Source organism: Nylanderia fulva, unplaced genomic scaffold (assembly GCF_048542155.1).
Source record: "Nylanderia fulva isolate GAGA-0341 unplaced genomic scaffold, ASM4854215v1 Scaffold11, whole genome shotgun sequence".
Lineage (NCBI taxonomy): Eukaryota > Metazoa > Arthropoda > Insecta > Hymenoptera > Formicidae > Nylanderia > Nylanderia fulva.
In genome coordinates this window covers 374955-401240 of record NW_028189302.1, presented here as the reverse complement: position 1 = coordinate 401240, position 26286 = coordinate 374955, and the positions used below count along the sequence as shown (strand labels likewise).

Genomic DNA, 26286 nt, shown 5'->3' with positions numbered 1-26286 from the left:
AATGTGCCCGAACGAGGGGCTGAAGGAAGAAGAAGGGATGAAATTTTTACATCAAGTGTATGCTCGCCGCTGAATATAAACTAGCTTAAGAGTCCCGAAGTCAATTAGCATTTTCTAATGAAGTCTCGAGCAAGTTCGGACGATGTAATGTCAAAGAGAATCTTCTCCTGCTTTTCAATGTCGTTAATGGAGAACGAAATTCTATTTCGCGATATTTAATTGCATTCTGTATTTTAATCAGAGTAATAATCTAAACAATCAAGAAAATTAATAATCGCGCTTATAAACGGGTGTTTTAAATGACATTTGACATGATATTTTAATTCTCGAGAAATCGTGTTAAATTCTATAAATAAATGTCTAGCCGCGGATATTGAAATATGTCTAACTTTTAATTTTTAATTGTATAATTTTTGTAACATTTAATTTTATAATTTATTTATAATTTGAACAATTCAAAACACGGCAGCAATAAACAATTTAAATCCGTACATGAAAAACTTTTTTTTAAATCTACTTTAAATAAGGGCCGAAAACCACGGCCGAAGCGTTATGAAAATTTAATAAAATTACTTATTTGCCAGAGTTGATCGATTGAATTATTACCATTTTTTAATTTATTATCTGGTGACTTTATAGTTTTATATTATTTAAAAATAAAGAGAAAAAGATTTTTTCACGTTTGTGTATAAATTAAGAAGCATAATAATGCATGTAAAGAGAAGAATTTATAACGTTAAATCATTGTCTATTTACATAGATTTACGAATTCAATTCTTTAAATCTTATATATTCAATAGTCATATATTGCATAGAGAGATTCAATCTTCTTCAAAATTTCGAAAAAATGAAATATGTGCAAGAATTCGATATCAAAAATATTTGTACTATCAGTCAAAAATAAAATTTTTACTGATATAGTGTAATATGCTTTTTTTTAATTTAACTACAAAATTATATATTTCGTGGTGTATCTTTTACACATCAGATAAAAAGTTAATTTCACGTGATACAGGTCATGTAATTTCGCTTCATGTTTACTATCACGATGAGAGAGTTTTATTCGTTTTAAGATATTTTTTATATGTGGTTAATCAGAGTTAAAATCGTGTAAAAATGAGGAAGAATCGATTATTATCAATACACGATTGTTCAAATTTTTACTAAGAAAAGAAAAAAATACATCAAAGTATACAAAAATGTGTAGAAAAAAATTTGCATATTATTTTTTACACGTGATTTAGGTAACTTTATAGTTAAAGTTTCGTATTGAACTACTTTTTATTGTGATGCAACAAATTAACTAATATTTATAAACCAGCTAAAATATATGCATTGCGTGCATTCTTTATTATACTCAAGAGGAAAATGCATCTAATTAATTGCACATAAATTATAGCGCAATATCATATTTCAAGATCTAGATCGAAATCACAATTACGACCTTAATAGAATCCTCTTATTAACTGTGTATTTCCGCGTCGATAATCTAAGTAGAAAAGTGTATTTTATTTCTTTGTATACCGAGATAAACTATATTCTCGCATAAATTTCGAGCATTTTATTAATAGTCCATTGGATTTAAAAAATTATAGCATACCATAAATTACTCAAGATCAACTAAACGATGTGTTTCTTATCGATTAATATATACGAATATAGCGGAATATACTCTATAATTTTAACAATGAAAAAACATGAAGTAATAAATAATGAAATTTTTTCTCATTTTTTATGAGAGTTTATATTAATTCGGATCCTTTCACACGCGTACAAATTTTGCATATCATAATTAAATATTTATTATAATATATGCTCACGCGAAAAAAGAGTTTTACGTCTTTTTGCGCAAGATTTTATTAAATTAATTAATACTTTATATTTTTGTATAAAAATTTCTGTCGCAAATTAAAAATTTATTAATGACGGTTGAACTTTATTATGCGTAATATTATCGCATAATATCGTAATATTAAAATATATAAATACGCGAATCCGCATAATTCTCCACATAAATCTCGTCGTATCGATAAATTGCGTTATTAACTTTGAAGTCGGGATTAATTTTCTTGCTACCGTGTGGAAACGCGTTGGTTAATAAATTTGCTAAATTATCGCATTAATCTCTCTCATTATGAAATCACATCGTATTTATTGCAACTAGGGCAGTTATTATGTTTAATTGATATGACATTGTGAGATATTGTCAGAAAAAAAGATTAATATCTTATCAAAGTTGAATAATTGCATATTGCACGTGTTTTGACTATCAGCATATACTATACAACATAAAGCAATAATAATTATCTTTTGATTAATATGTCAAAGAGTCTATGATTAGATTTGTCATCATGTAATTATTATAATATAAAGACAAATTAATTTTGAAAATTAAACTGTATTACGGTTAATAAGTTCCAATGACAATTTTAATTTGCAATAATAAATATTGTCAAAATAGTCTAGAGATATTATAGAAAATTATCACATAAAATAAACAACAAACACAATGATTTTCTCTTCTATAAAAATATAATTAATGTGAGATAAAAATGTTAAAATTATTATAATATTTATAAATATTATTTATACATATAGAAATGCATTATATTAAGATTAAAAAATTGTGAATCAACTATAATCGTATGCAATATCTAATGACTAACTTTTTTTCTATTAATTTCTTTATTCTATTGATTTTGAAAAAGTTTTAGAAGACAGATATTTTTTTCAATATATTCCTGATATCTAATATATCTAAAATATTTCTAATTTTCGTATTAACTCGTAAAATGTGTGATCCTTTTTCCTGAAATTCTCATCTCATCAGTGATATATTTTTATACTATAAGGATGTAATATACAGGATCATAGAGCACATGATGAAACAGTTTCAACGCTTTTGCTACCAACGTCGACACGGTTCACTTCGATCTCGTATCGTGAAAAATTGCCTGCCAGCACGATAAGAACCTAGACAGGTAATAGAACAACGTCGAAAAATACTAAGAAAGAGAAAAGGGATAACAGCAATATCGTCGAAACTCGGGGCGCAATTTGAAATTTTTCTAAACGTGTGGTCCAGAAATATATATGTATATAGATATATATATATATATATATAAAATATAAATATAAATATAAACTCCCGCCGAGAGAGCCGTTCTTAACAACCTGCGGTGAATTTAAAGCGGAAATGTCACGAATACCCGCGGGATATCTGCGAAAATCTTACGGCTCCGCAGCTGCTTCGTTGAAAGTCGCGGAAGCGATGAGCTTCCGGGAGCGACGAGAAAATTCGCGAAGCGAATCTGGCCATCTGGCGGAGCGTTCAGGCAAGTTTGGTGCGCTTCTTACAGGAAAACAAAACCGGGGAAATCCCATTGGCATCGACAACAGACTTAAAAAGTCTCGCGGTCGGCTTATCGGGATTGCGAACTCTTCGAAATTTTCAGGCGCAAAGAGAGAAATTAGTTTAATGGCGAGTTTTCACGAAAATCAAGAGACTTCAAGAGAATCTGCCCTCGCGGTATCTTTAAAACGGCACAATTAAGGAACATCTTAGAACTTTTCAACTCTCTATCTTATACCAAAGAACACTCGGTGTTCCGTATAAAAAAATTATCAGCGCGATAATGCATTTATTTCTATTATCTTTTTATTCAAAAATTTATATGCAAATTATAAAAATTATAAAATATAAAAAAATTAATTATAACAAATTTGTTGCACTAGATTAAATATTATATGTATAGAATGTTTATTAAAAATTGGTATTTAAATTATAAAAATTCTAAGAAAATTAATAATTTACAAAAAATATTTATATTACCCTACATAAAATATTAAATAAAATATTTTTATAACTATTTTTCTCTTTAATCAAAGATAATTTTATTTTAAAAAACCTATGAAATGATAAAATGATCAAACGCGATTCTCTCTTATATATGTCAAATTATATATTTTATTATATATTTTTGCAGAAATAATGTATTCGCATCATCTTATTCTTTATAGATGCGATAAAAATATAATATATTCGATAATACGAATCCAGTATGGATTAAAAATAAATGTCGGCAGGCAGATTTGTCCCAGGATCAAAAGCGTGACTCACAACGAAGAAAAAATCTATTTGCGCAAAGAAGAGGTGACTTTTACCCTTTTTTTTTCCCTCGTCTCTGTCGCCGTCTGCCATCTTCGGTTCTCAGTCCGTTCCTTCAGCATCCAGCCTGCTATCAGGTAGAGGGAGTGCAATTGAAGTCAAATGCAATTCCCGATATTAGATTCTCGCCATTCGCTTCTCGTTCGGTTCTTGCCCCTTTTCTTTTCGTGTTCTTTTCTTGTATTGAATACCGCTCACCGAATTTTGCCGCTGAATTATCGGTCAATATTTTCTGCATGATTTTACAAGAAGCATCGACAACTCACGTACCGATGCCTCTAATGTACATATAATAATCATTTCGAAAAATTCCTTTTTCCACGGAAATTTTCTATATAAACTTCAAAAATATTATTTTAAAATATTCAAGTTTTTCGATAAAAATTTTATCAAAATTTCCTAAGCATAATTAATTTATAAATATTCATAAAATAATTACTTATTAAGAAACAACGATATTTGATAATACGTGCGTCAATTTAGATATGCATGAATAATTTTATAATAAATTAATTTTAGATCGGTGCAAGGTGTTTTGTACCTAAGTTCAGATAAATCTATAATGACGCCTATATAAAAATACAGATGTTACGCGTGTACATGCAATAGCCTGAGGGAAATTTCAGCGTGAATCTCGTGATACAGAGTACATATAATGCACATATGACGGTCCGTTAGGAAATCCATCGGCGCTAATGGATGTATATCTATACATATGCAACTACGGTTTGACGACAAACCGTCAACCGATTAACGCTTCTACAAACCCATTTTTATCACGGATCGCGTATATCCCCGTAAGAACTTCCGGATCGATTTAATGATACCGAAATGACAATTTTCAAATATTCCATTAATCGTGAATTTTCCGAGCAAACGTGTGACGATGCGCGCTATAAGCATCGGAAAGTCATCCATCTCGTCGACGTGTCTGCTGCTGCATAGATATTTCGATTAGATAAACAATTCGTAAATGTCCGATTTTGTACTACATCATTTTGATTCGCGTCACAACGCGCAATATTTATCCCAAGACTTTCAACAAATTATATATTCCGAAATGTTTCAATCACGGTTTATTATACCCATTCATTTTCTTTTCACTACTTAAAAGTACCAATTTAATTTAATTTAATTTTTGAAAAGTTTTTATACATCCTGTTTAAAAATTTGCAAGACAGCAAATACTTCGAAAAATATAATTAAATGTAATTTATAAATAGTGTTCCAGTTTGCCCACTTTGGTTAAACTATTTTAAGAAAAAGTAAATAATTTGTAACTAACAGCCACTTAAAATGAACTGTTTTTCTTTTTACATGCCAATTGATTTTTCTCATTATTTTGTGCTTAAAAGTATTCAGGTAAAATAATTGAAAAATAAATATTTTGCAAGATATTTCATTGTTTATATAAGATTATGTCAAACCAAAATATAAAATATCTCATAAACTCTTCATTTTTGGCCTTATAACTTTTCATGCCAAATATTGCAATATTGGATCATTTTATTAAAAAAATGAAGGTATAGTTTCATTTAAAAAATTCAAAGTAATTTTGTCCTGACCTTGGCAACCCCATTCAAAGTCAAACTAATAAGGCCAATAAATCATGGTTTGACTAAGTGGGTCTTCTAACCCAATAAAACCCACCGGGTTTTATTGGGTTAAACCCACTTAAAAAAATCCATTTAAAAACCTATTTATAAAAATTAATTTATAATAAGGAATTGTGCCAATTAAATAGTCAATTTTTTAACCATTAGCGAATTATAAAAAATAAAATTCAAAAAATTAAAAAACCCAACAAAATCCTAAAAAACTTAATAAAATCCAAAAAATCCAATAAACCCCTCAAAAAACCCCAGGTTTTTTTAAACCCTGCAATAAATAAACCTTTATTTTTTTTCCAAACTTACATTTTTCGAGATATTTCGAGATGTCTCGTGACTTCTCGAACACTCTGTGCGTATCTCACGTACTTCTCCCTCGTACTTCTAAATCAACACGGTACAAAGATAACTTCGTTGATCGGAAGACATCGGGGACGACTCGAAATTGTCGAAGTTGACATTTCGCACGTACGTCCAATCATGTCTCGCTCAACCTTCCCGATTACACATACCAGTCCTAATGTCGCTATAGTACGACGCGGAGGTCAGATACCACACGATCATCATTACATGACGACCGATTGCCAGCGGCTGTATTCCTGTATGTATCCGGTAGTCAGTCTATATGGTACATAGGGATACGTGCGTTTAATATTGAACAGACAGCTACGGAAATCACCGAACCCGAACTAGCGAAATTTTAGCTAGTACAAAAGACTGCCAATTGCCAAATGTTCCGCGATACGGCTTTCCGTCAAAATCCACAAGCGTTTAAGCCACAAAAAATTGTTTGCACAAAATTCTTCAGTTGCTAGGCGAAATGAAAGATCTGAAACAGACATGGGCACTATTTCATTGAAAAATTATTTAAATAATATTCAAATACATTTTGAAATAAAAATTTAATCAAATAACTTTTGCAAATAACTTTTTAAAATGATTTTTATCTAACTAATTTTTAAAATAATTTTTTTTTATTTATTTTAAAATACATTATTTGCAAATAAATTATTTAGATTGATTCTCATTATAACAACTAATTTTTTAATATTATTTGCAAATAACAAATAAAAACGTATTTGAATGACATTTTATTTTCAAATATTATCTTTTATTTGTTATTCAAATAAAAAGTGCTCATTTCTGGATCTGAAGTAGTGAAACAATAATGAATATTTTGCTTGATTATTTTTTTATGTTTATATTTAAATAGTATTCTTGTTTTTCGCAGAAACACATCCTCAGAGATGCAAATACAACAATTAATGATTGTTCTATTTTATTATAATAAAAAATTGTCCTTATAGTAACTCTTAAAGTCTTATAATCTTGCGTGAAAATTGATTAATCTTCAAATTCAGGTCTGCGTAAAAACATATTTTCATTCTCACACACACTAATATTATCACTAAAATAAAAATATCAAATAATCGAAAAATTGAATAACATTAAAAACAAATAAAAATAATTTAGAATAATATTTAAAAATAATTTAATAAAAAATTTAGTATAGAAGAGAATTTAGTATAAAATACTAATTTATACACAAAAATAATGCGTCTATTACTCGAATATAAAATTGCACGGGATTATATATATATGTAACTGAGAGTTTACGTCATATTTTTACCTTCTCTTCTCCAATCCAAGGCAAATCTCTTTTGCATCAATAATCCCTTGTCGAACAGTTAGTGTTGCGGAGATATAGAGGCGTTAGCTGCTTTAATGCCATCGCGATTAACAAGTAACAGCCTTACTATTTTAGCACGCTATTATCTTTACAGTACGCCCGCTGAAGATGGACTTAGAGGGAGTGGTCGGTCATGTCGTGCAGGGAACGAAGATTTTATTGCAGTGCAAGGTACAAGCTGCGCGACCCGCCGCCAATGTAACTTGGCAAAACGGAACGCAATACTTAAGCGAGAGCAACGAGAGATTCGAGATGTTCGAGACGAAAATACACGAAAACGTGAGTAAACACCGCAATACTATGTAATTACCGCCAATGAATTTTGTGCTCGAATTAAATTTATTTTCCTGTCGTTATTAAAAGAATTGCTTTTTTATAATTATTTACATATATATAATATTAATAATATATTATATATATATATATAAATATATATATATAAATATACAAATATATATATATATATAAATATATAAATATATAAATATATGTATATATATATAATATATTAGTGATCTTTTTCTGATATATTATATATATATTATATATGTGTATATATATATATAATATATATAATATATTAGAAGAAGATCACTAATATTGAGAGCTGATAAAAATATTTCTTTCTGATATATATATATTGTTACGTCCGCGACCACCCTTCTGATTATCTCGAAGAAATGTCGCGCGCACTCAAACTCTCACACGCCGGAAATGAATACACTCGCGTAGTAAAGCAATAAACTTTAATATTAGAAGCCAATAAACCGTAGCGATACAATATAATATTACGTGCATTAATCTTAATGCAAATATATCCGCTGATCAGCTGTCAGAGGATACGTCCTCACCGCACGACAGCTAGACCAGAACAAAACGCATCGATAGACATAAACAGCTTCTTAGCGACGATAGAAGATCCTGATAGAAGACCCTGATAGAAGACCCTGATAGAAGATCCTAATAGAAAATCCTGACGATCGTATAATACAGGGATGTATCGTCAAACGGGCTGGAACACGGACATAACAATATATATATATACATATATATATATATATATATATATATATATATATATATCAGAAAGAAATATTTTTATCAGCTCTCAATATTAGTGATCTTCTTCTGATATATTATATATAATAATATATTATATAATATAATATATAATATATATTATAATATATATTGCATATATAATAATATATTATATATCTTATATATAAATGTATATATAATTTATAATTATATATACATATATATAATTATATTATTTATTGCCTAATTAGATTTTTTATGAGATGATATTCTAATAGAGAAGATAAAGTTAAAAAATTTCAAAAAAGACTTCAAAAATTCAAAACTTTGAAGAAACTATGTAAAGTGACTTCCTTATCCTGGCAAGTATTCTGTTGCTGAAAAGCATTCTAAATCTTGTCTGTCATATAATCACAAGAGGATTCAAAGTTAAATTGTCACGAAGACTCGAATCTTTTTTCTTATATAAAAGAGAACAATAATTTTAGTTTTTAATAAAAAAAGAAATCCTGTTTACACGCAGAAAATGCAACTATATACTTTATATAGGATTACTAATATAAATTCTTAAGACGCTCGAATTCCCCGTCGATCCTTCCTGGGGAAGAGCCATTTGCATCAAATGTAAATGTTCCGGAGAAGCATATTTGGTGGCACGCGACAATGAATAGTGCCTCACAAAAGTTTTAATTCGGTTACTTACTTCGGCAAGAGAGAAAGAGAGAGAGAGAGAGCACGAGCACTCTAACTTTGCGAAACTGCGCGTTCCTGGGAAATCCTAAATCGATAGGGACCGGCATCTGTCGTACATTTTAATTCATATTGAACACACTTTTGCGGAACGGCAAATTTTCACTGTGCTCACTTCAAAAACGCGGTGGAGTCTCGATAAATTTCAGAACCCAGCAACTCTTTGATGATTTACGATCGATCGATGTACTACTTCTGGCGGTTTCTCTTTACGCGTTATCTTTCCTTTTTTTTTTTATTAAGCACTAGGTTTATTTGAGAGCGTGATTTAAGATCCTTTTCGCGCATAAAAGACCATATTATCTCTATATTATCTCTTCGCGATTTATTTTTCCAAGATTCTTGAAGAATAAATTTTGTCTGAATAGAACAGTTGAGTAATTTCTTTCAATACTTTATTTAAAGTAAAAGGCTGTCGCTATACATTAAAAAAATTGAAAGAAGATATTTTTGTTAATAAAAAAACAATTGCATATTTTTTATGAAAATGTTCAAATTTGTATTTTGTTTATGTCATTTATTTATTTTATGTCACTCAATGAATTCTTTTAATTTATTAGAAGAAGGAAATAAGTAGCTAAGAAAATAAAGATTTAGATTATTTAAAAGAAGTATTCACGTGTATTTGTTATTTAATTATGTAACATGACCTAATTTAATCGTTCAGGTCTTTGTCTCATACATTTAATCTATTTATACTATATGCTTTTCATTAAGTCTTTTTTACTTGTCTTGTTTTGGGATGCAAAATAATTCTGTTGATATAAAAATAAATCCCATTTCGTCTACATTTTTAGAAATTAGGAATATCCGATTCGAAGAATCTCTCTTTCAAGCTAACTTTTTTAGCGCCCAATTTAAATGAGAATACAATTCTTCAGTCACGTACGCGATAAGGAGACGCTTGCAGAAATTTCGAGAAAAAATCGATCGGAATTAAATTCCTTCAAGAGGATTCCATCGAGAGGAATAATTTGCATTTTAAATTAATTTTCAAAGATGAGATGATAGAGAATGAAATGAAACGGAAGCGTAGTTAAGAAAAAAGAGAGCGTCGCGAGGAATCGTCATTTACTTCCGAATCGCAGGGCGTTTTACTCTCCCTCGACTTGTAAAAAAAAAAAAAAATAATAATAAAGAAAGAAAGAAAAAATCAATTTCGTGCTCGAACAAGTAGCTAGACGGCGGCGGCATCGAAAAATCATTAGACTCTTCTATATATATCGCATCGCTGCACTATCGCGTGTATACGTAAATGCATATAGAAGTCGTAGGCGTCACGCAGCTATCATAAATCCATTACGGAAATATCTGAGACTATAAAGCGGCATGCACACGCAAAATAATTGCATACGGGACCTGCGCTCGCATCTAGCGGATGCAATTAATGCGAAAAAAAAGAAGAAAAAAAAAGTGTAGTAAAAGGCCGTAAGATATAAATGCGGAATAACGCGATGTCTCGATAACAAATTGTTCTTTATGCACAAAACAAACATCTCGGCGTAATTTCTTCGCACACGAAGAAAACATGTTTACTTGACAATGTCAATATATAAAGAACAGAAGCGTTACAGAAGAGAGCGGACTTAATTCATTTTGCGCTGTCAATTAGCGGCGTTGTTTGAGGAAGAGAATCATCTTCGCGTCGACGTGATTAACGAGCCGTTTTTTATTATATCGTCAAATATAACTCGCGAATTTGTATTACCGCGAATTTATATGTCATTTGCAATTTCGCCTGATTGCGATGTCATAAAATTGTCATTGTTCACTAAAAGAGCGTCTGATTATATTTGAAACACAGTGTTATCTCAATAAAATTATATAGATGATCTTCTAGATAAAATTTTGGCGTCATCTTAGCTTTATATAGATAATAAAAATATATATTATCTACAGGATTGGGTAATAACTAGTTAAAAGTTAAAAAAGAAGTTAAAAAGCTAATAACTTTTAACTTAGCTTAGTTAATTTAAAATGTATTAATTTTTAACTTTAACTAGTTATTTTTGACCTTAAACTTATTAAATTTTGTCCTAAGTTAAATTTTTTTATCTCTGAATACTATTATTGCTTTTTTATAAGTTATAAACGCATCATTTTTAAATTAAAGTATTATTGATTTTTATGTTTATTTGTCATCAATTGTAATTATCAAAAAATATATTTTTATATAAAAATCAAAATTTCTTTATTATTTGTAATTACAAATTTTTAAAAATTTAACAAATAAAATTCTGATCTAATATAAATAATGTTTTTAAAAATTAACTTCAGTTAATTTAATTTTAACTTAACTGATTAAATTTTTGTTCATACAACTTTTAACTTAATTAAATTAATTTTATAAGCAACTAATTTTAACTTAACTCAGTTTTAAAATATCATTAACTCTCTCTCTTATCCAATCCCAATTATTTATATCTTAGATGGAAAAAGTATTATCTTTAATAAATTATCTAGAATAATTTTCAGATAATTTTGGTTTAGAATCATAGCACATAAAAGAACTTGAGTAGTAAGCGATAAAAATTTATAAATAAAAATATGAATACGCTTATATTTTTATAACCCTTTTATAATTTACATTTCTTTTTATAACTAACTGTTAGATAAGCAGTCTTCAAAATTATTATCTAGAAAGTTATCTAGATGAATAGCCATATAATTTTATTTTTTTTTTTATATATATAATTACGCCTTAATACGTTTCTGGAGAGTATAATAAGATCAATCAATCGGTATAAAAAAACAGATAATTGTTTTAAAAAGAATATGTAATATTCAATATGCAGCTGCATACTTTTTTTATAAGCAACTATGTGTTTGTTTTACACCAATTGATTGGTCTCATTATTCCGTGCAAGAAAGTATTAAGGTATGATTACCGAAAACTAAATATTTTACAAGAGATTTTATATTATATGTCAAAAAATTATTAGCTTCAAATCTTTATAACTCAAAGAATACTCCATGAAAAAAATACTTTATTATAGAGTTTTGGATAGTTCTTGAGATAATGTACAAAAATATGTAATGAAAACTAGATAATTCCATTTAAGAAATTGAAGTTGACCTTCATATGACCTTCAAATGACTTTTCAAGATCAAATTAATGGCACTATCTTATGTTCCCCTCAAAACCGTACAAAGAATATGTAATAAAAAATAGATAGTTTTATTTAAGAAATTAAAGTTGACCTCCACATGACCTTCAAATGACTTTTCAAGGTCAAATCAATGGCACCATCTTATTTTCTTTGAAAACCATACAATTTTTGTCTAAAACGTTTTTCTCTAAAATGCTTAGTTAAAAGAAAAGGGGTGGTCTGGGACACCCTGTATTTAAAATAAAATCGTTTTTATCTTATCTAAAATAAATTGACATATTTTTATCTCATTTTTTTATCTAGTTAATTTTAAAATCATCTAAGCACGACACTATCGGGATGACGCATGACATAGCGTGACAGCAGACAGTATATAAATGTATATTCGCTTAGTGGCTAAGTGTAATTATATGTATACACACGTCACAAATTTTCTACCGACATGAGCGGCGCGTCATAACAGAGAATTAAGCGGGGATCACATTTTTAAACTTGCATTCTTCCGTCGCGCAGAAACGGATATTACGTGCTCAGATGTGGTGTTACAGCAATTTCCGGGCAAATATATTGCCCCATATTGCTCTCCTCCAGTATGCTTTAATAAATCACAAATCTCGATCGACGTCATACTTGAGGAATTAATAAAGAAACAGCTTCCCTAGATTCAGTTAGATTCGATAAAAAGAAAAAAAAACAGAAAAGAGAAAATTTTTTTTCTTCATAAATATAAAGGATAAAAAATGAGCACAAAATTTTCTCAAGCTATTTTGATATATTTATACCTATCAGTTGCTACTCGTTTAATTTGCAGAATTTCATAATTTTATTAAAATGTTGTTAAATCAAAATTATAATTGATTTTAAGATGAAATTTTTTTTTTTTAAATAGTTAATTAAAAAGTGTAATAAAATTTATCGCAGGATACGTAGTTAAAGCTGAAAGTAGACTAACATAAAACGCACACTTTATGAATAAAATCTAAAATTACATATTTAATTTATACATGTTATGAATTTGCAACTTTTAATGCAAAGCATGGTTCAAACGTAAACAAAAATAAATCTTTAGCATACACAAAATTACAAACTCGCGTAATTATCATAGTTTGCATAATTATAAACAACCTCTCTCGATGTATAGAAAACTTTTCTTGCTTATATATTTATTTTTTAATTTTTGATATTTTCGAATACCTTGTAAAAATCTGTATGTTTGTTTCAATAAGTAAACATATAAATCTCAATTAATATAAATCTCATTAAAAATTACCTTATGTTAAAATAATCATTTTTACTGAAGGCAAATATAATCTTGTTTCTTGCAATTACTTATAATGTATTAAATAAATAATAATAAAACATATATAATACATATTTTACAAGAGAGAAAAAATAGCCACAAAATTTGATTAGTCTTACCACGAATACAATAAACTATCATTTATATGTACGTGTATGTATATTGCAGATTTTTAGTTTTATTTTTATTTGTTTAAAAAAGGCTTAAATATTTTATAAAATGTGTTATTCTAAAAATTCGACACTTTTATAAATAATTACGAGTATATGTATATGTGCATATATTAAATCTTTATAAAATAAAAGTTTATTATTAAAACGCGTTTATTGTAAAAAGCTTTTTATAAAACAACATTGTACAAAATATTCAGTACTTTTATAAAAAAAAACTAATTTTGTAAAGAAAAAATTTTGTCATTCTAATATAAATTATTCAAATAATGATCTAAATTGCATCCGACCGGATTTGCAATTAGTTGGAATATTTTAATATATATAATAATAATTATTATTATTCGTAATAATTATAATAATTATTATTAATATTTATAATATTTATAATAATTATTATTTAGCCATTGCGGTAGTAAATATCTAATTTAAGTATTTGGTTAAAACGCTTTTAGCAAAACTGATGGTAATAAATAATAGAAGTTTGACATTATATTTTAACCGCGGTTGTTTAAAGTTAAAACAACTTATGTTTGCAGGCGGATGGTACATCGGATACGATAAGCAATCTCGCGTTTACGGCATCAGTATACGACAATGGCAGAACATTCAACTGTTATGCCGAGAATTCTGTTACCCGTATCGAGGATTTGAAACCGATGAAGGAAACGATAACGATCGAAGTATTATGTAAGTATACATTACGAGTCGAAATAACGACCAAGATATCATTTCTATTATTGTCGTCGGCAATTCTTTCTCAATTTTTATAGGCTTCTATTTATATAAATATTTCACTATTTTAATTTTAATGTAATATATAGGTATATTATAGATTTTATATGATTATATTATTATAATTTTAATATAATTTTATATATTAATATTATTATATGTATATACACACTATTAAAAAAAAACAATAAACATTTTTTCTATCTTAAAAATTATGTTATTCTCAAACCGTTAAAACTTGGCGAAAAATCATCGTAGATTAAAAAATTAGGAAAGCATTTTAAAACTTGAAATTTCAACTCTTTTAACGCAACATCGGTGTTTTTTATAGATGTTTTTATCTTTACGTTGTATGCTTTAAAAAAAGACACGTTGTTTTGTTCCTTAAAATTATGTATTTTTTTGACATTCTGAATCTCAATAAAAAATATTTTTTGACAAAATTTGCTCAAATTTTATAAACAATATTTTGCCTACAAAATACTATTTAATAAATTTGTTTACGATTTTTTAACCGAATTACACAATTTTATAACTAAATCTTTATTTTTCAAAACAAAAGAAAAATTAAAAAATTTTGTTAAAACACCGACAGCGCGTTAAAGTTGATACTTCAAGCTCCAAAATACTTTTTTAATTTTTTGTCTATGATGATGTTTTGCCGAGTATCGACATCATTTCTAAAAAAGAAATACAGGTTTAGTTTCAAAATAATTTAGTCAAAAAAATCGTAAGAAAATTTTAAAAATAACATTTTGTAGGCAAAATATTGTAGTTTATGGAACACGAGTAGAATTTTTCACGAAACATTTTTTTATCGAGTTAAAATGCGTAGTTTTGAAAAACAAAACTATATATTTGTTTTTAGTACAGAACAGAGAAGTTAAAAAAAATTTTAAAAACCACAGATAACATTAAAGTTAAAATTGTTTTAAAAGATTTCATTAATCTTTTGTCTACAATAATTTTTCGCTAGATATCGACAACGTATCAAAAAAATATAGGTTTACTTTCAAAATTATGTTACTTACAATTAGTCAAAAAAGATTATAGAAAAATTTAAAAAATAGCTTTTTGAAAGAAAAATGTAGTTTACAAAATTTACGTAGAATTTTTCGAGAGTAATTTTTTTCATCAAAGTCCAGAGCATCAAAAATATGTAATGTTAAGCAAAACAATGTGTCCTTTCCTAAAGCATAGACTGGAAAGATAAAAAATGTTTTTAAACCACCGATTTCGCATTAAAGTTGAAACTTTAAGCTTCAAAATGCTTTTTTAATTTTCAATTTACGGTATTTTTTTACCAAATTGCAGTGGTTTTGAAAATAGCGTAATTTTTAGGATATGAAAAGTGTTCTCTATTTCTTTAAGGAGTGTATTCAATAATAATATAATTATATAATAATATATTTATATAGCTTATATAATATTAAAATTACATAATAAGTTATATAATAAATTATATAATATATATAATTATATATAATAATATAATTATATATTTTATATAAAATTATATTATAATTTTACTCAATTTGCAATTATATATGTGTGGATTTATTTGCAGATATAAAAAAAGTTAATTTGAAAAAATTTCTTGAATTTAATTTTTTCAGAAAAATATATCATATATATGTTATAATTAATCGTGTTAATTAATATTGAACAAGCTAAAAATTCGGCTTCGAGAAACTCGAAATTTGATTTGCTCTGTAAGCAAACATTTAATAACTTTGCAAGCAATTGAATCGTGTGTAAAATAATGTTTCCCATCTCTCTTTCATAAGTAATAATAATATAAACCGCGCAAACCGCGGTTCGTAATATTTTATAATTACAATTATGTTTAATAGCATTGAAACTCTGCAACAAGATTGCGTTGTAACCCCAAACTCACACACATTTGCATACTCCGGATATAGTCTACGTCGACACGAAGCTGCGCGAGCTACACAAGGACGGTTATTAACATTTGCATGCACTTAGCTCTTATAAACTAAATCCTTTAAATAAATAACTCTACATACCCATGCGCCATTCATCAGCATAATACTATGCAAATTAATATAACTTTGCAGCGAGCAATCAAGGGAACTTTACCCTACTGTTGAATTCAAGAATTTTTATCTTGTTTTCGCAAAAAAAAAATTATCAATTTTTATACACAATCTCTAGGAGCGAATATCATCTTTTAAAAGTATAATCCCAATAAACAAGAAATATTTAATCAACATTTTGAAATGTTGATTTTATATAAATTTTCTAAACGTTATGATATAATATCTTAGAAATGTGTTTAAAATATTTTAATAAAACATATTAATAAATATTAAAAAAAGTATTTTAACTAATATTTTATAAATGTTTTAAAAATATTATTTAATAAATATTGCTCTCAAAATATTAATAAAATATGTTAAAAAATTATTTCAACATTACTGAAACCTCAAAATCTATGTCTTATTCAAAATCTTAATTCTAATTAATATATATGTATAATATATTACAAATATAAATCTTTATTCAAAATCGATGACTTTTTAAACGAAGTACATTTTGAAAATAAATCGCGACTTTAGTAAAAAAAAATTAATAAATAAAATAAAATAAAAATAGGGATATATAATTGGAGATCGTCCAGACTTGAATTTATATTGAAAAAGTCAAAGCAAGTGTGTTCAAAAGGAGCAATTGAAAATTTTGATATGATAGAGAAGCGAAGAAAATTTCATAGTTCAAGAATATTTCTCGTTTCATAAATATTTATGTTGCCCTTTTGAAAGAGTGGCTTATATAAGTCGCGCAACGTTTGTACGATTTTCCAGTTGCATACTTCGGAAAGTTAACACACGGTATATATCGAAGAGAGACAACTTTTGTACTTGTGCGCGGATGCTTTTATATTTTCTCGTAATATTTTAACGTGATTTTTTTGGAGAAAACATAATCTTATTTCCAGATCTCTCTGAAATATGTGTTAGAAAATAAAAGATTATATTTGTAACTGTTTACATTACAAACATTACAATATCCGAAAATGTAAATATATTTACAACTGTTAAAAAGTAAAAGTACAGCACAAAATATTATGAATGTTTTCAAAAATCGGAATGACAAAAAGGAAAAGCAATTAATTGTTAAATTATGCCTATTAAACAAAATATTAACTTGTTTTAATGTCTATATTTAGATTACTTTTCCAATCAATATTTTGATTAAATTGTAGACTCACGGAATTTTTTGTCTTTATTTTAATAATAATTTATATACATTTATTTTAATTAATATTTATATTAATATAATATTGATTAATAATATTTCTTTTTTATTTAAAACTAAACTTTTAATTTATATTCTTTTAACAATTTTACTTTATTATTAAAAAATTTCATTAATCTTATTTTTCAATTTTTATTCATCAACTGACGCAATTTTAATTTAACTATTTTTAAAGATATAAAGTTATAAATTAAACTTCAAACTTTCAGAGTTTAATATAAAAGAAAATTATATAAATCTCATTCAATTTATATTTACTCTCGTTAAACTTTATCTTTACATATTGTAATTTAACTTTTAAACTTGCAGTTTAATATTTTGCCTTTTAATAAACTATATAATATAAATATATATAATTTGTTAAGACACAATAAGTATTAAATATTTTCTTCTGCTTGATATTTAATCTCAAAATACTTATTGTTAGTATCAGAAAAATTTTATAAATAAATTAATTTTAATAAATAAATTTACAATTTATTACTTTAAAATATAAAACATAATACTTTGAATTATATCTTATAAATAAATTATATTCATCATATAATTCTTTACTTTTCATTTGCTATTTAAGTTGAAATATATCCATACAGCACAAAATATTATGAATGTTTTCAAAAAATATTTCTAAATATTTCTATAAAATATTGCATAAAAACATTTAAAAATAGTTTTAGGTATATTTTAATATGATTTAAAATTTTTTGGTGATAACATGTTTTAGAATATTTAAAAAAACTTAAAAATATTTTAAAAAATGTTCTTTATAAGATAATATTTTCTTAAACATTTGATAGATATTTTTGAAATATTAGTTTAAATCTATATTCAAAAATATGTTTTAAACGTAAAAAAACGGACATAGAAACATTTTAAAAATATTTTGCTCTGTATGGATAATTGGATCATCAAAGTAGAAGAATAATAATTATTCGATTATAATTCAACATTGACAAGCCATGATTCCAAAATCAGAAATGCGGAGTTGCGACTTTTTCTCACCAAAGATGCGATGTCTTGATTACGCGAAGCGGATAAAAAGAAAATGAACGGTTGCATTTGTATTTCCCTGATGCATCCAGTTACAGTACGAAATGACGGAGAAACTTTCGTTTTGCAGCCGGAACGAGAACCCCATATGGATTGGAAACGAGAAACTCTAGACGTCGAGTTTGGCGCGTTTCCAACGTTCCTACTAGCTCTGTGTGACAACCCACTCTCGTGTGTCTACGTACTCTCTTACGAGAGAATTTTGTTTTATATCCCTCATTCTGTGCTGCACGTTAAGTGCACGATATTGTGTGGCCCGGGAGATGAATCTAAATTTAATAGGAAATCAGATATTAAAAGGACTTGTAATATACAACAGACTAGAATACTTAATAAGTACTATATAACTACTATATAACTATATAGTTATATAGTAGTAGTTATATAGTTAACTATGTAGTTATATAGTAGTAGTTATATACTATTATATAGTACTATATAAGTTATATAGTACTTATATAGTACTATATAACTACTATAGAACTACTATATAACTACTTGTAATGTACAACAGACTAGAATTATTTTCTTTCTCTTTTAAGAATTTGAAAAAAATAAATTTGTTATTTTTGCCGATCTGCTGAAGATAATTCGAAGAAAGCACTGAAACGTTCAAAATAATTCGAAAAAATTTAAAAATAAGTTTATTGCACCTAATATCTGCAAATATTATTAGTCTATTTCACACCTGATTTTGTGTTTATGTTGTCAGAGTCTTTTCTATTTATTACTTTCGGATCTATATTTTTCTCTTACATTTATTTAATTAATTCCGCAGAAGGGTTAGGGTGTTTTTGAAATTAAATCTCAAGTAAGATTATTTCAATTTTTAAAGTCTTGGTTGGTACACCGAGAATAATACGTGCCTTGCGCACGCTTTGTTTCCAACGAAAATTTAGTTTTGCTGTAAATGTTCGTAGGAAACATCCGCGTATGGCTCTTTACGCCTTCCTTATGATTTAGATTTACATTGTTCTATTTATTACAAATTAAATTTAGATTTTGTATATATTATTAGATTTTAAATGGCAATTGTGTAAAAAGATAAAAGAAATCTATATAATTTTAAATAGTAAAATAATAAAAGAAAAGAAACTTCTACTACACATTTAATAAAATAAATATTATAAATACGTGTATAATAAAACAAATATTAATATATAATATAAATAAAATATAAATAAATATAAAATATGTTGATCAAATAAATATGATTAAAATAATATAATTGTAATTTAAAAATTAAAACAAATAATTCTTTGTAAAGTATATATACGTATATTCCAATTATATGCGTAGAAATTTTTGTATATAAATATATTTTATAATTAAAAATTATAATTTTCTTAAAACTGACTAATAAAAATGTTTATATTATAAAATTATAAGTTAATAAATATTTAGTAAATATTAAAGTGTACACAAAGTTTAGCAAAAATTGAACAATTTGAAAAAGCTCGCATTGCATGATACATATATCAAACAGAAGAATTAGTAGTGCGAAATGTATAAAGTGCAAAACGTTTTTGCAACACCGTGAATATATATCAGGGCTTGAAAAAGAGATCAAAATTATCCGTTTTAATTAAACGACTCATTTAGTCTTTTATATACCTTCCTTTTCTTTTCACATTCGCGAACTTTATCTCTGACAAATGTTTCATTTCTCTTTGCGACTTACGTCGAAATCCTGCTCGTGTATTTTTTTATCCCTTATATAATCTCCTCCCCGTTTTATCTGTCGCAGATCCGCCGATAATCAAAATGAAGCCAAACAATATAACGGTTAATGAGACAGACGACTTTTTAATATTCTGCGATTACGAGGCAAATCCAGCTACGCTGATAAAGGTGACGTGGTGAGTAATTTTTAGACAAAGCTATACATCTGCACGAGAATCTCGATCGAAGATTAATCCTTTCGGATCCACATTATTATTTTCTTGCTGGAAAAAATTTTTTCCATCGGACAAATTAGCAACAGAAACTAGCACAACATTTTCGTCTTTATTTTCGCCCGTATTAAAAAGGAAAAAAAGACGAAATAAATTTTGCCGCTATCTCCTCTTTATTTCTCCTCCTAATCGGCTGATGTAGGTTACGAGACGACGAAGAATTAGTATTAAACGAAGAGCATTACGACGGCGGAATCACGGAACAAACGGCGCTCACGGTGAAAAACGCAACTCCTAGCGACATGGGTTCTTACAAATGCATCCTGGAGAACAACGCCGGCTCATCCGTTTCCGAGGACGACGTAGAGGTTTCGGTCTTTTGTACGTATTATCTGAGATTGATATAACAGCCGCGATTTTTCTCAACGTTACTTGATACACAAAGCTGTCGGTCGGAATGAAAATTCGAAATCCCTACAATTTTAACTTTTTCCCTTCTGTCAATGCACAATTTCTCTCTTTCTTGTACGGATACCAACTGGGGCTCGTGATGGTAACCGATTAATCGATTAACCGATTTTAATCGAAAGAGACGATTGATACTCGATTAAACGATTAATCAAATTTGATTAATTGATTAACCGATTTTAATTAAAAAAAAAATTGATAAACGATTATTTAATTTTGATTAATCGATTAATCGATTAATCGCCGAAACTAATTAATCATTAATCGATTAAACATTTGTTCAATTACTTGTTATTTTTATTAGAATTTTATAATATAACTGTGTAGTGTGCAGTGTCTACAAAGAAAAGAAAAAAGTGTTACATTAAAACTTACATATATTCAAATTAACGGATTTATTGCTTTGTATATATACATATGCATAATAAAGTGTAAAAATATTGGTTTAATTCGGTTAAACATATTAAAAATGATAATTAATTATTCTAGAAGAAAAAAATTTTTAAATAAATATATTAATTAATCAAAAAAATCGATTAATTCGATTAATCGATTAGAATCGATAATCACGAGCCCTAATACCAACCATGGTGATTTCAATTCATTAAATTGCGATAATTTTTTTTATAACAGTTATTGGACAATCTATTATATTCTAGGAATTTTCCAAATAAAAAATTTCCATATTTTGTTTCGAGCGAAGAAAAATTCTTATACACTTTTAACATTAGAACCGGTTTTTCAAGAATAATTTAAATATAGATTAAAGTTTAAGTTCTGCTAAGACACATTTTATTGTTTTTTAATAAATTAATCAAACATAGTTAGAAGTTTAATCGTGAATATAGTTAAACCGTGGAAGATGATGGTTTAAACACGTTTAATAAATATACAAAAATCATTATTTATTTTATTCTTATTTCTAAAAATGCATTATTTACTATATCTAAAAATGTTAAATATTTTTTATAATACTTGCTAAAGAATTTATTGAAGTAAGCAGATTAGTATATTTTAAAATAGAAAAAATCGTGTTGCAAGATTGAGATCACATTATTTTGAAATTTTGAATAAAATGAGTTTATTATAAGATTTCAATTATTTTTAATTAATCAACTATAAAATTCATAATTAAAATATAAATAAAAAAAGAAATATAAAAACTTCGCGTATTATATGTATATACCTTTCTTTACAATCATGCATTTTCCGAAAAACAATTTACTCATATCTTTTTACTGGTAAAAACACAAATAATATTTTAATAAGCAAATAATTTTGTGAAAAAATATAATTTTTATAATTCAATCTCAGTTTCGAGTTTATGTTTTTATAATATTTCCTCTTCTTTTCTCAATTTCTCGACTTTTAATTTATGCTCTCTCTTGTAGAAAGCATTATTTCTAATTAAGTTTCGTTTTGTTTTAATTTAATTTAATTTCGGTCAGTAATTTTAATTATGTTTTGTTCGAATCGCACAACGAGTTAACTTGCTTTAAACTTAAATTTAACTAACTGATTTGTCCTCAACTTGTAACATGCAATAGTAAAGGAAAAACAAATAATTAAGGAACGTTTTGCTTTATTAAACTAAGCCTTTATTGAAGAATCGGTTCTAAAGGGTTGAGTATCCATTCATTGACAGAAAGAGATTAAATTGAGATTCGTAAAAAGCCCCGAATAATCAATCTATCTCAATCTATCTCAAATCTCGAAAGGATATATCTATCTCTCGGAAACACACACTTTATCCTCTCGTCATTTCTCGCGACGTATAGCTTTCAGAGCTACAAGGGATATATATAGCTTATCCTTTTATTAGAAAAAAAACGATGGTTTTTACATCCTACCCGAGTATTATCGCGTTATAATTATTAGATATATTATTATAGATTTTTAAGTTAGAATTAGGTTAGAATTATTAGATAACTATAAATTTTTAGGTTAGAATTAGGTTAGAATTATTAGATATATTATTATAGATTACAATCGGAAATAAAATCGAGGAGAGATTTTTTCCTATTTTTTGATTCCGCTTTGCACTCGTATTCCCGTATATTGGTCCCACACGCATATATATTCGTGCAGACAAACCGGTGGTGGAGGTGATAATGGATCCGGAAACACCTGTGAACGAGGCAGATCGTCAGAACGTTTCGTTAACGTGCGAGGTCGATGCCGGGAATCCGGCGATGCTGACAGCCGTCCGTTGGTATTTGGACGGTGATCTATTGAAAGAACTTCCGGACTGCCCGAGGAACAACAACAACAACGGCACTGCCATGACGACGAACGTCGAGGAATCGTCGACGTTCTGCGACATCGATCCCAGCAAGCTGCTGCTGGAATCTGTCGGCCGCACCTTTCACGGCAACTACTCCTGCGAGGGTAGAAACGAGGCCGGCTGGGGACCAGTCTCGCCGAGCACGCCTGTCATAGTTTATTGTAAGTCCTCTCTGTCACGCGTCACTCATTCCTGTTATGCGGTGACGGAGACGAGTAGGAGAGTTAGCGCGAGATTTATCCATTATAACGCGCGCTAACCATATATCACCGTAATTTCGTTACGTTCATTATTATCCGCCGCTTTATACCTCACGTGCGCTTTTTAATTATATAAGCAGAAATTATGGCGGATTACGCGTCGGTGTTTTGAAATTTTTATTTTATGTATATTTGTCGGAAATGCGATATCGAATTTAATTTTCCTGATCAATCCACGACGAAAGTATCTCTCGTATTATTCTATTTTATTATACATGTATTTTAATTTTTCAAATATTTCCTATATCGTATGATGTGAAATTATAAATGAAATAGTTTGTATATATATATGAGAAATACGAAATGATATTTTATGAAGCATTATTCATAATTTTATGTTTCTTTTCTTTTATATTGTATACATTTTACTTGATTTTAACAATTATATCACTGGCATGGGAATCTAAAACGCAGTTTTAGAATAGCGTAATCAAATCAAAATTTATTGTTACAATTTCATAGTAAATTAAAATAAGATGAACGTTTTGATCGATTTTTCGATCATCTTCAGCGCTTATTTGATTTTATTTTTATTAATAATAAAATGTAGAAAAGTTTGCAAACAACTGTTTTTTTTTATTATTTATAAAATCTATTTTACAGTTTGTGACAAATTTTGGAATCGTATTTTATTTATAATTTTGTTATATAATATAGAAAACATTTAAAAAATTAAAAAATATTAGAATGTCTCTCATTTTCTACTTTAAATATACAATATATATTTATATATACTATTATATATATCTCATATTATATTAATTTTTCAAATATATTTCTATATTATATATATGTATAATATTTTGTGTTGTATAAATTTTATTTTTATTAATAATAAAATATAGAAAATCTTACACACACACAAAACTGTATTTATATAATTTATAAAATTCATTTTAAGTTTCTGGAACATTTTAAACAATCGTACTTTATTTATAATTTTATATTATATCATACAGGAAACAGTTAAAGAATTAAAAGATATCAAAATATATACATATACATATTTAATTCTTTAAATGTTTCCTATATTATAAAATTAAAAATAAAATACTATTCCAAAATTTCACGAATTATAAATTATTTAAAGTAGATTTTATAAAATCTACTTTAAATTAAGAATTAAAAAAATAACACAGCTGTACAAGCTTTTCTTTAATATTTTATCATCAATATCAAATAACATTAAGCATAAAAACATTCATTTACTTTGACACTAATTATTATATTGATAAATTATTTATCGATATACTTTATCTTCAATACAATGTTATTCCAGTAAGCAAAAAATCATTGTTACAATGTTATTATTGTTATCAAGTATGTAGTTTTTAACATTGTATGCAACATCATTATGAATAAACGTTGACATCGAGGTTTCGGTAATGTTGAAATTAACGTTTTTAAAATATTTTATTAATATTTTGAGAACAATATGTTATTAAATAATATTTTTAAAACATTAGTTAAAATATTTTCTTAAATATTTATTAATAATATTTTAAACATATTTATAAAACATTATATTATAACGTTGGAAAATGTATATAAAATCAATATTTTAAAATGTTGATTAAATATGTCTTGCTTACTGGGTTACCTTCAATACAATATTATTATTGTATCAAAAATAATGTGTTGTGTTAATTAATCTGATAAACATTAATCTGATCTCTCTCTTTCTTTCACATATATATTTTTGCATACTCTCAAAATATTTCCACAGATAAACCCGGGCCGGCATCGATAACGTACGAACCTCGGCAAGTGGTGAAGAAGCATCCATTATCCATAACTTGCTTCGTTTTGGATCCCGGACGGCCGAAGGTGTCGGGCTTCAAGTGGTTGCGCGGCTGGCACCGTCTTCCGGACGAGAACGACGCGACGCTCTTCATCGAGTCGGTTAATTTGGAAACCGAGGCGAATTTCACATGCCTGGCTTACAACGAAGCCGGCGACGGCGATCCGGCCACAACATTTATCGACGTATCTGGTGAGCGACACATGTCAATGCATCCGGTAACTCACACACGCACGACACTAAAAGCCATCAGTGATTTAACGAGTGGCGTAGCGACATTTCAAAACCAGATCAACACAGCGCCATTAAAGACTTCAAACAATTTAATTCCTCTAATATTTAGTTAGCTATATTGTTACACAGAGTTATTCTAAATGATTCGTATAATTTTAAATGATCATAGGTATTTTTGAAGTGGACAAATGCACGACGATTAGTGAGACACAGTATTGTGCTCAGATGATTTTAAAATTATCTAGATAAAGATGAGATAAAAATATGTAAATTTATCTTAGATAAGATGAAGATGATTTGAAATTTAAATATATCTAAAGATAAAATTATATGGCGATTCATCTAGATGACTTTCAGAAAATATTGTTTTTAAGACTGCTTAAGTAAACACAGTTATAAAAAATGTAAATTATAAAAAGGATGATATAAAAATATATTCAT

At 27.3% G+C, this 26286-nt stretch overlaps 1 protein-coding gene across 6 annotated transcripts in view; it reads left to right on the top strand.

Annotated features, from left to right (window-relative positions):
- Window positions 1–26286, top strand: part of nrm (neuromusculin) — a 267044-nt gene that overhangs the window by 199077 nt on the left and 41681 nt on the right. For all 6 annotated transcript variants that reach the window (XM_029310733.2, XM_029310734.2, XM_085486117.1 and 3 more), the window contains 6 exons: window positions 7563–7747; window positions 14379–14529; window positions 20651–20762; window positions 21001–21179; window positions 23355–23711; window positions 25537–25803. In XM_029310733.2, the coding sequence (XP_029166566.2) occupies window positions 7563–7747; window positions 14379–14529; window positions 20651–20762; window positions 21001–21179; window positions 23355–23711; window positions 25537–25803 (1251 nt within the window). The remainder of the gene's footprint in view (window positions 1–7562; window positions 7748–14378; window positions 14530–20650; window positions 20763–21000; window positions 21180–23354; window positions 23712–25536; window positions 25804–26286) is intronic.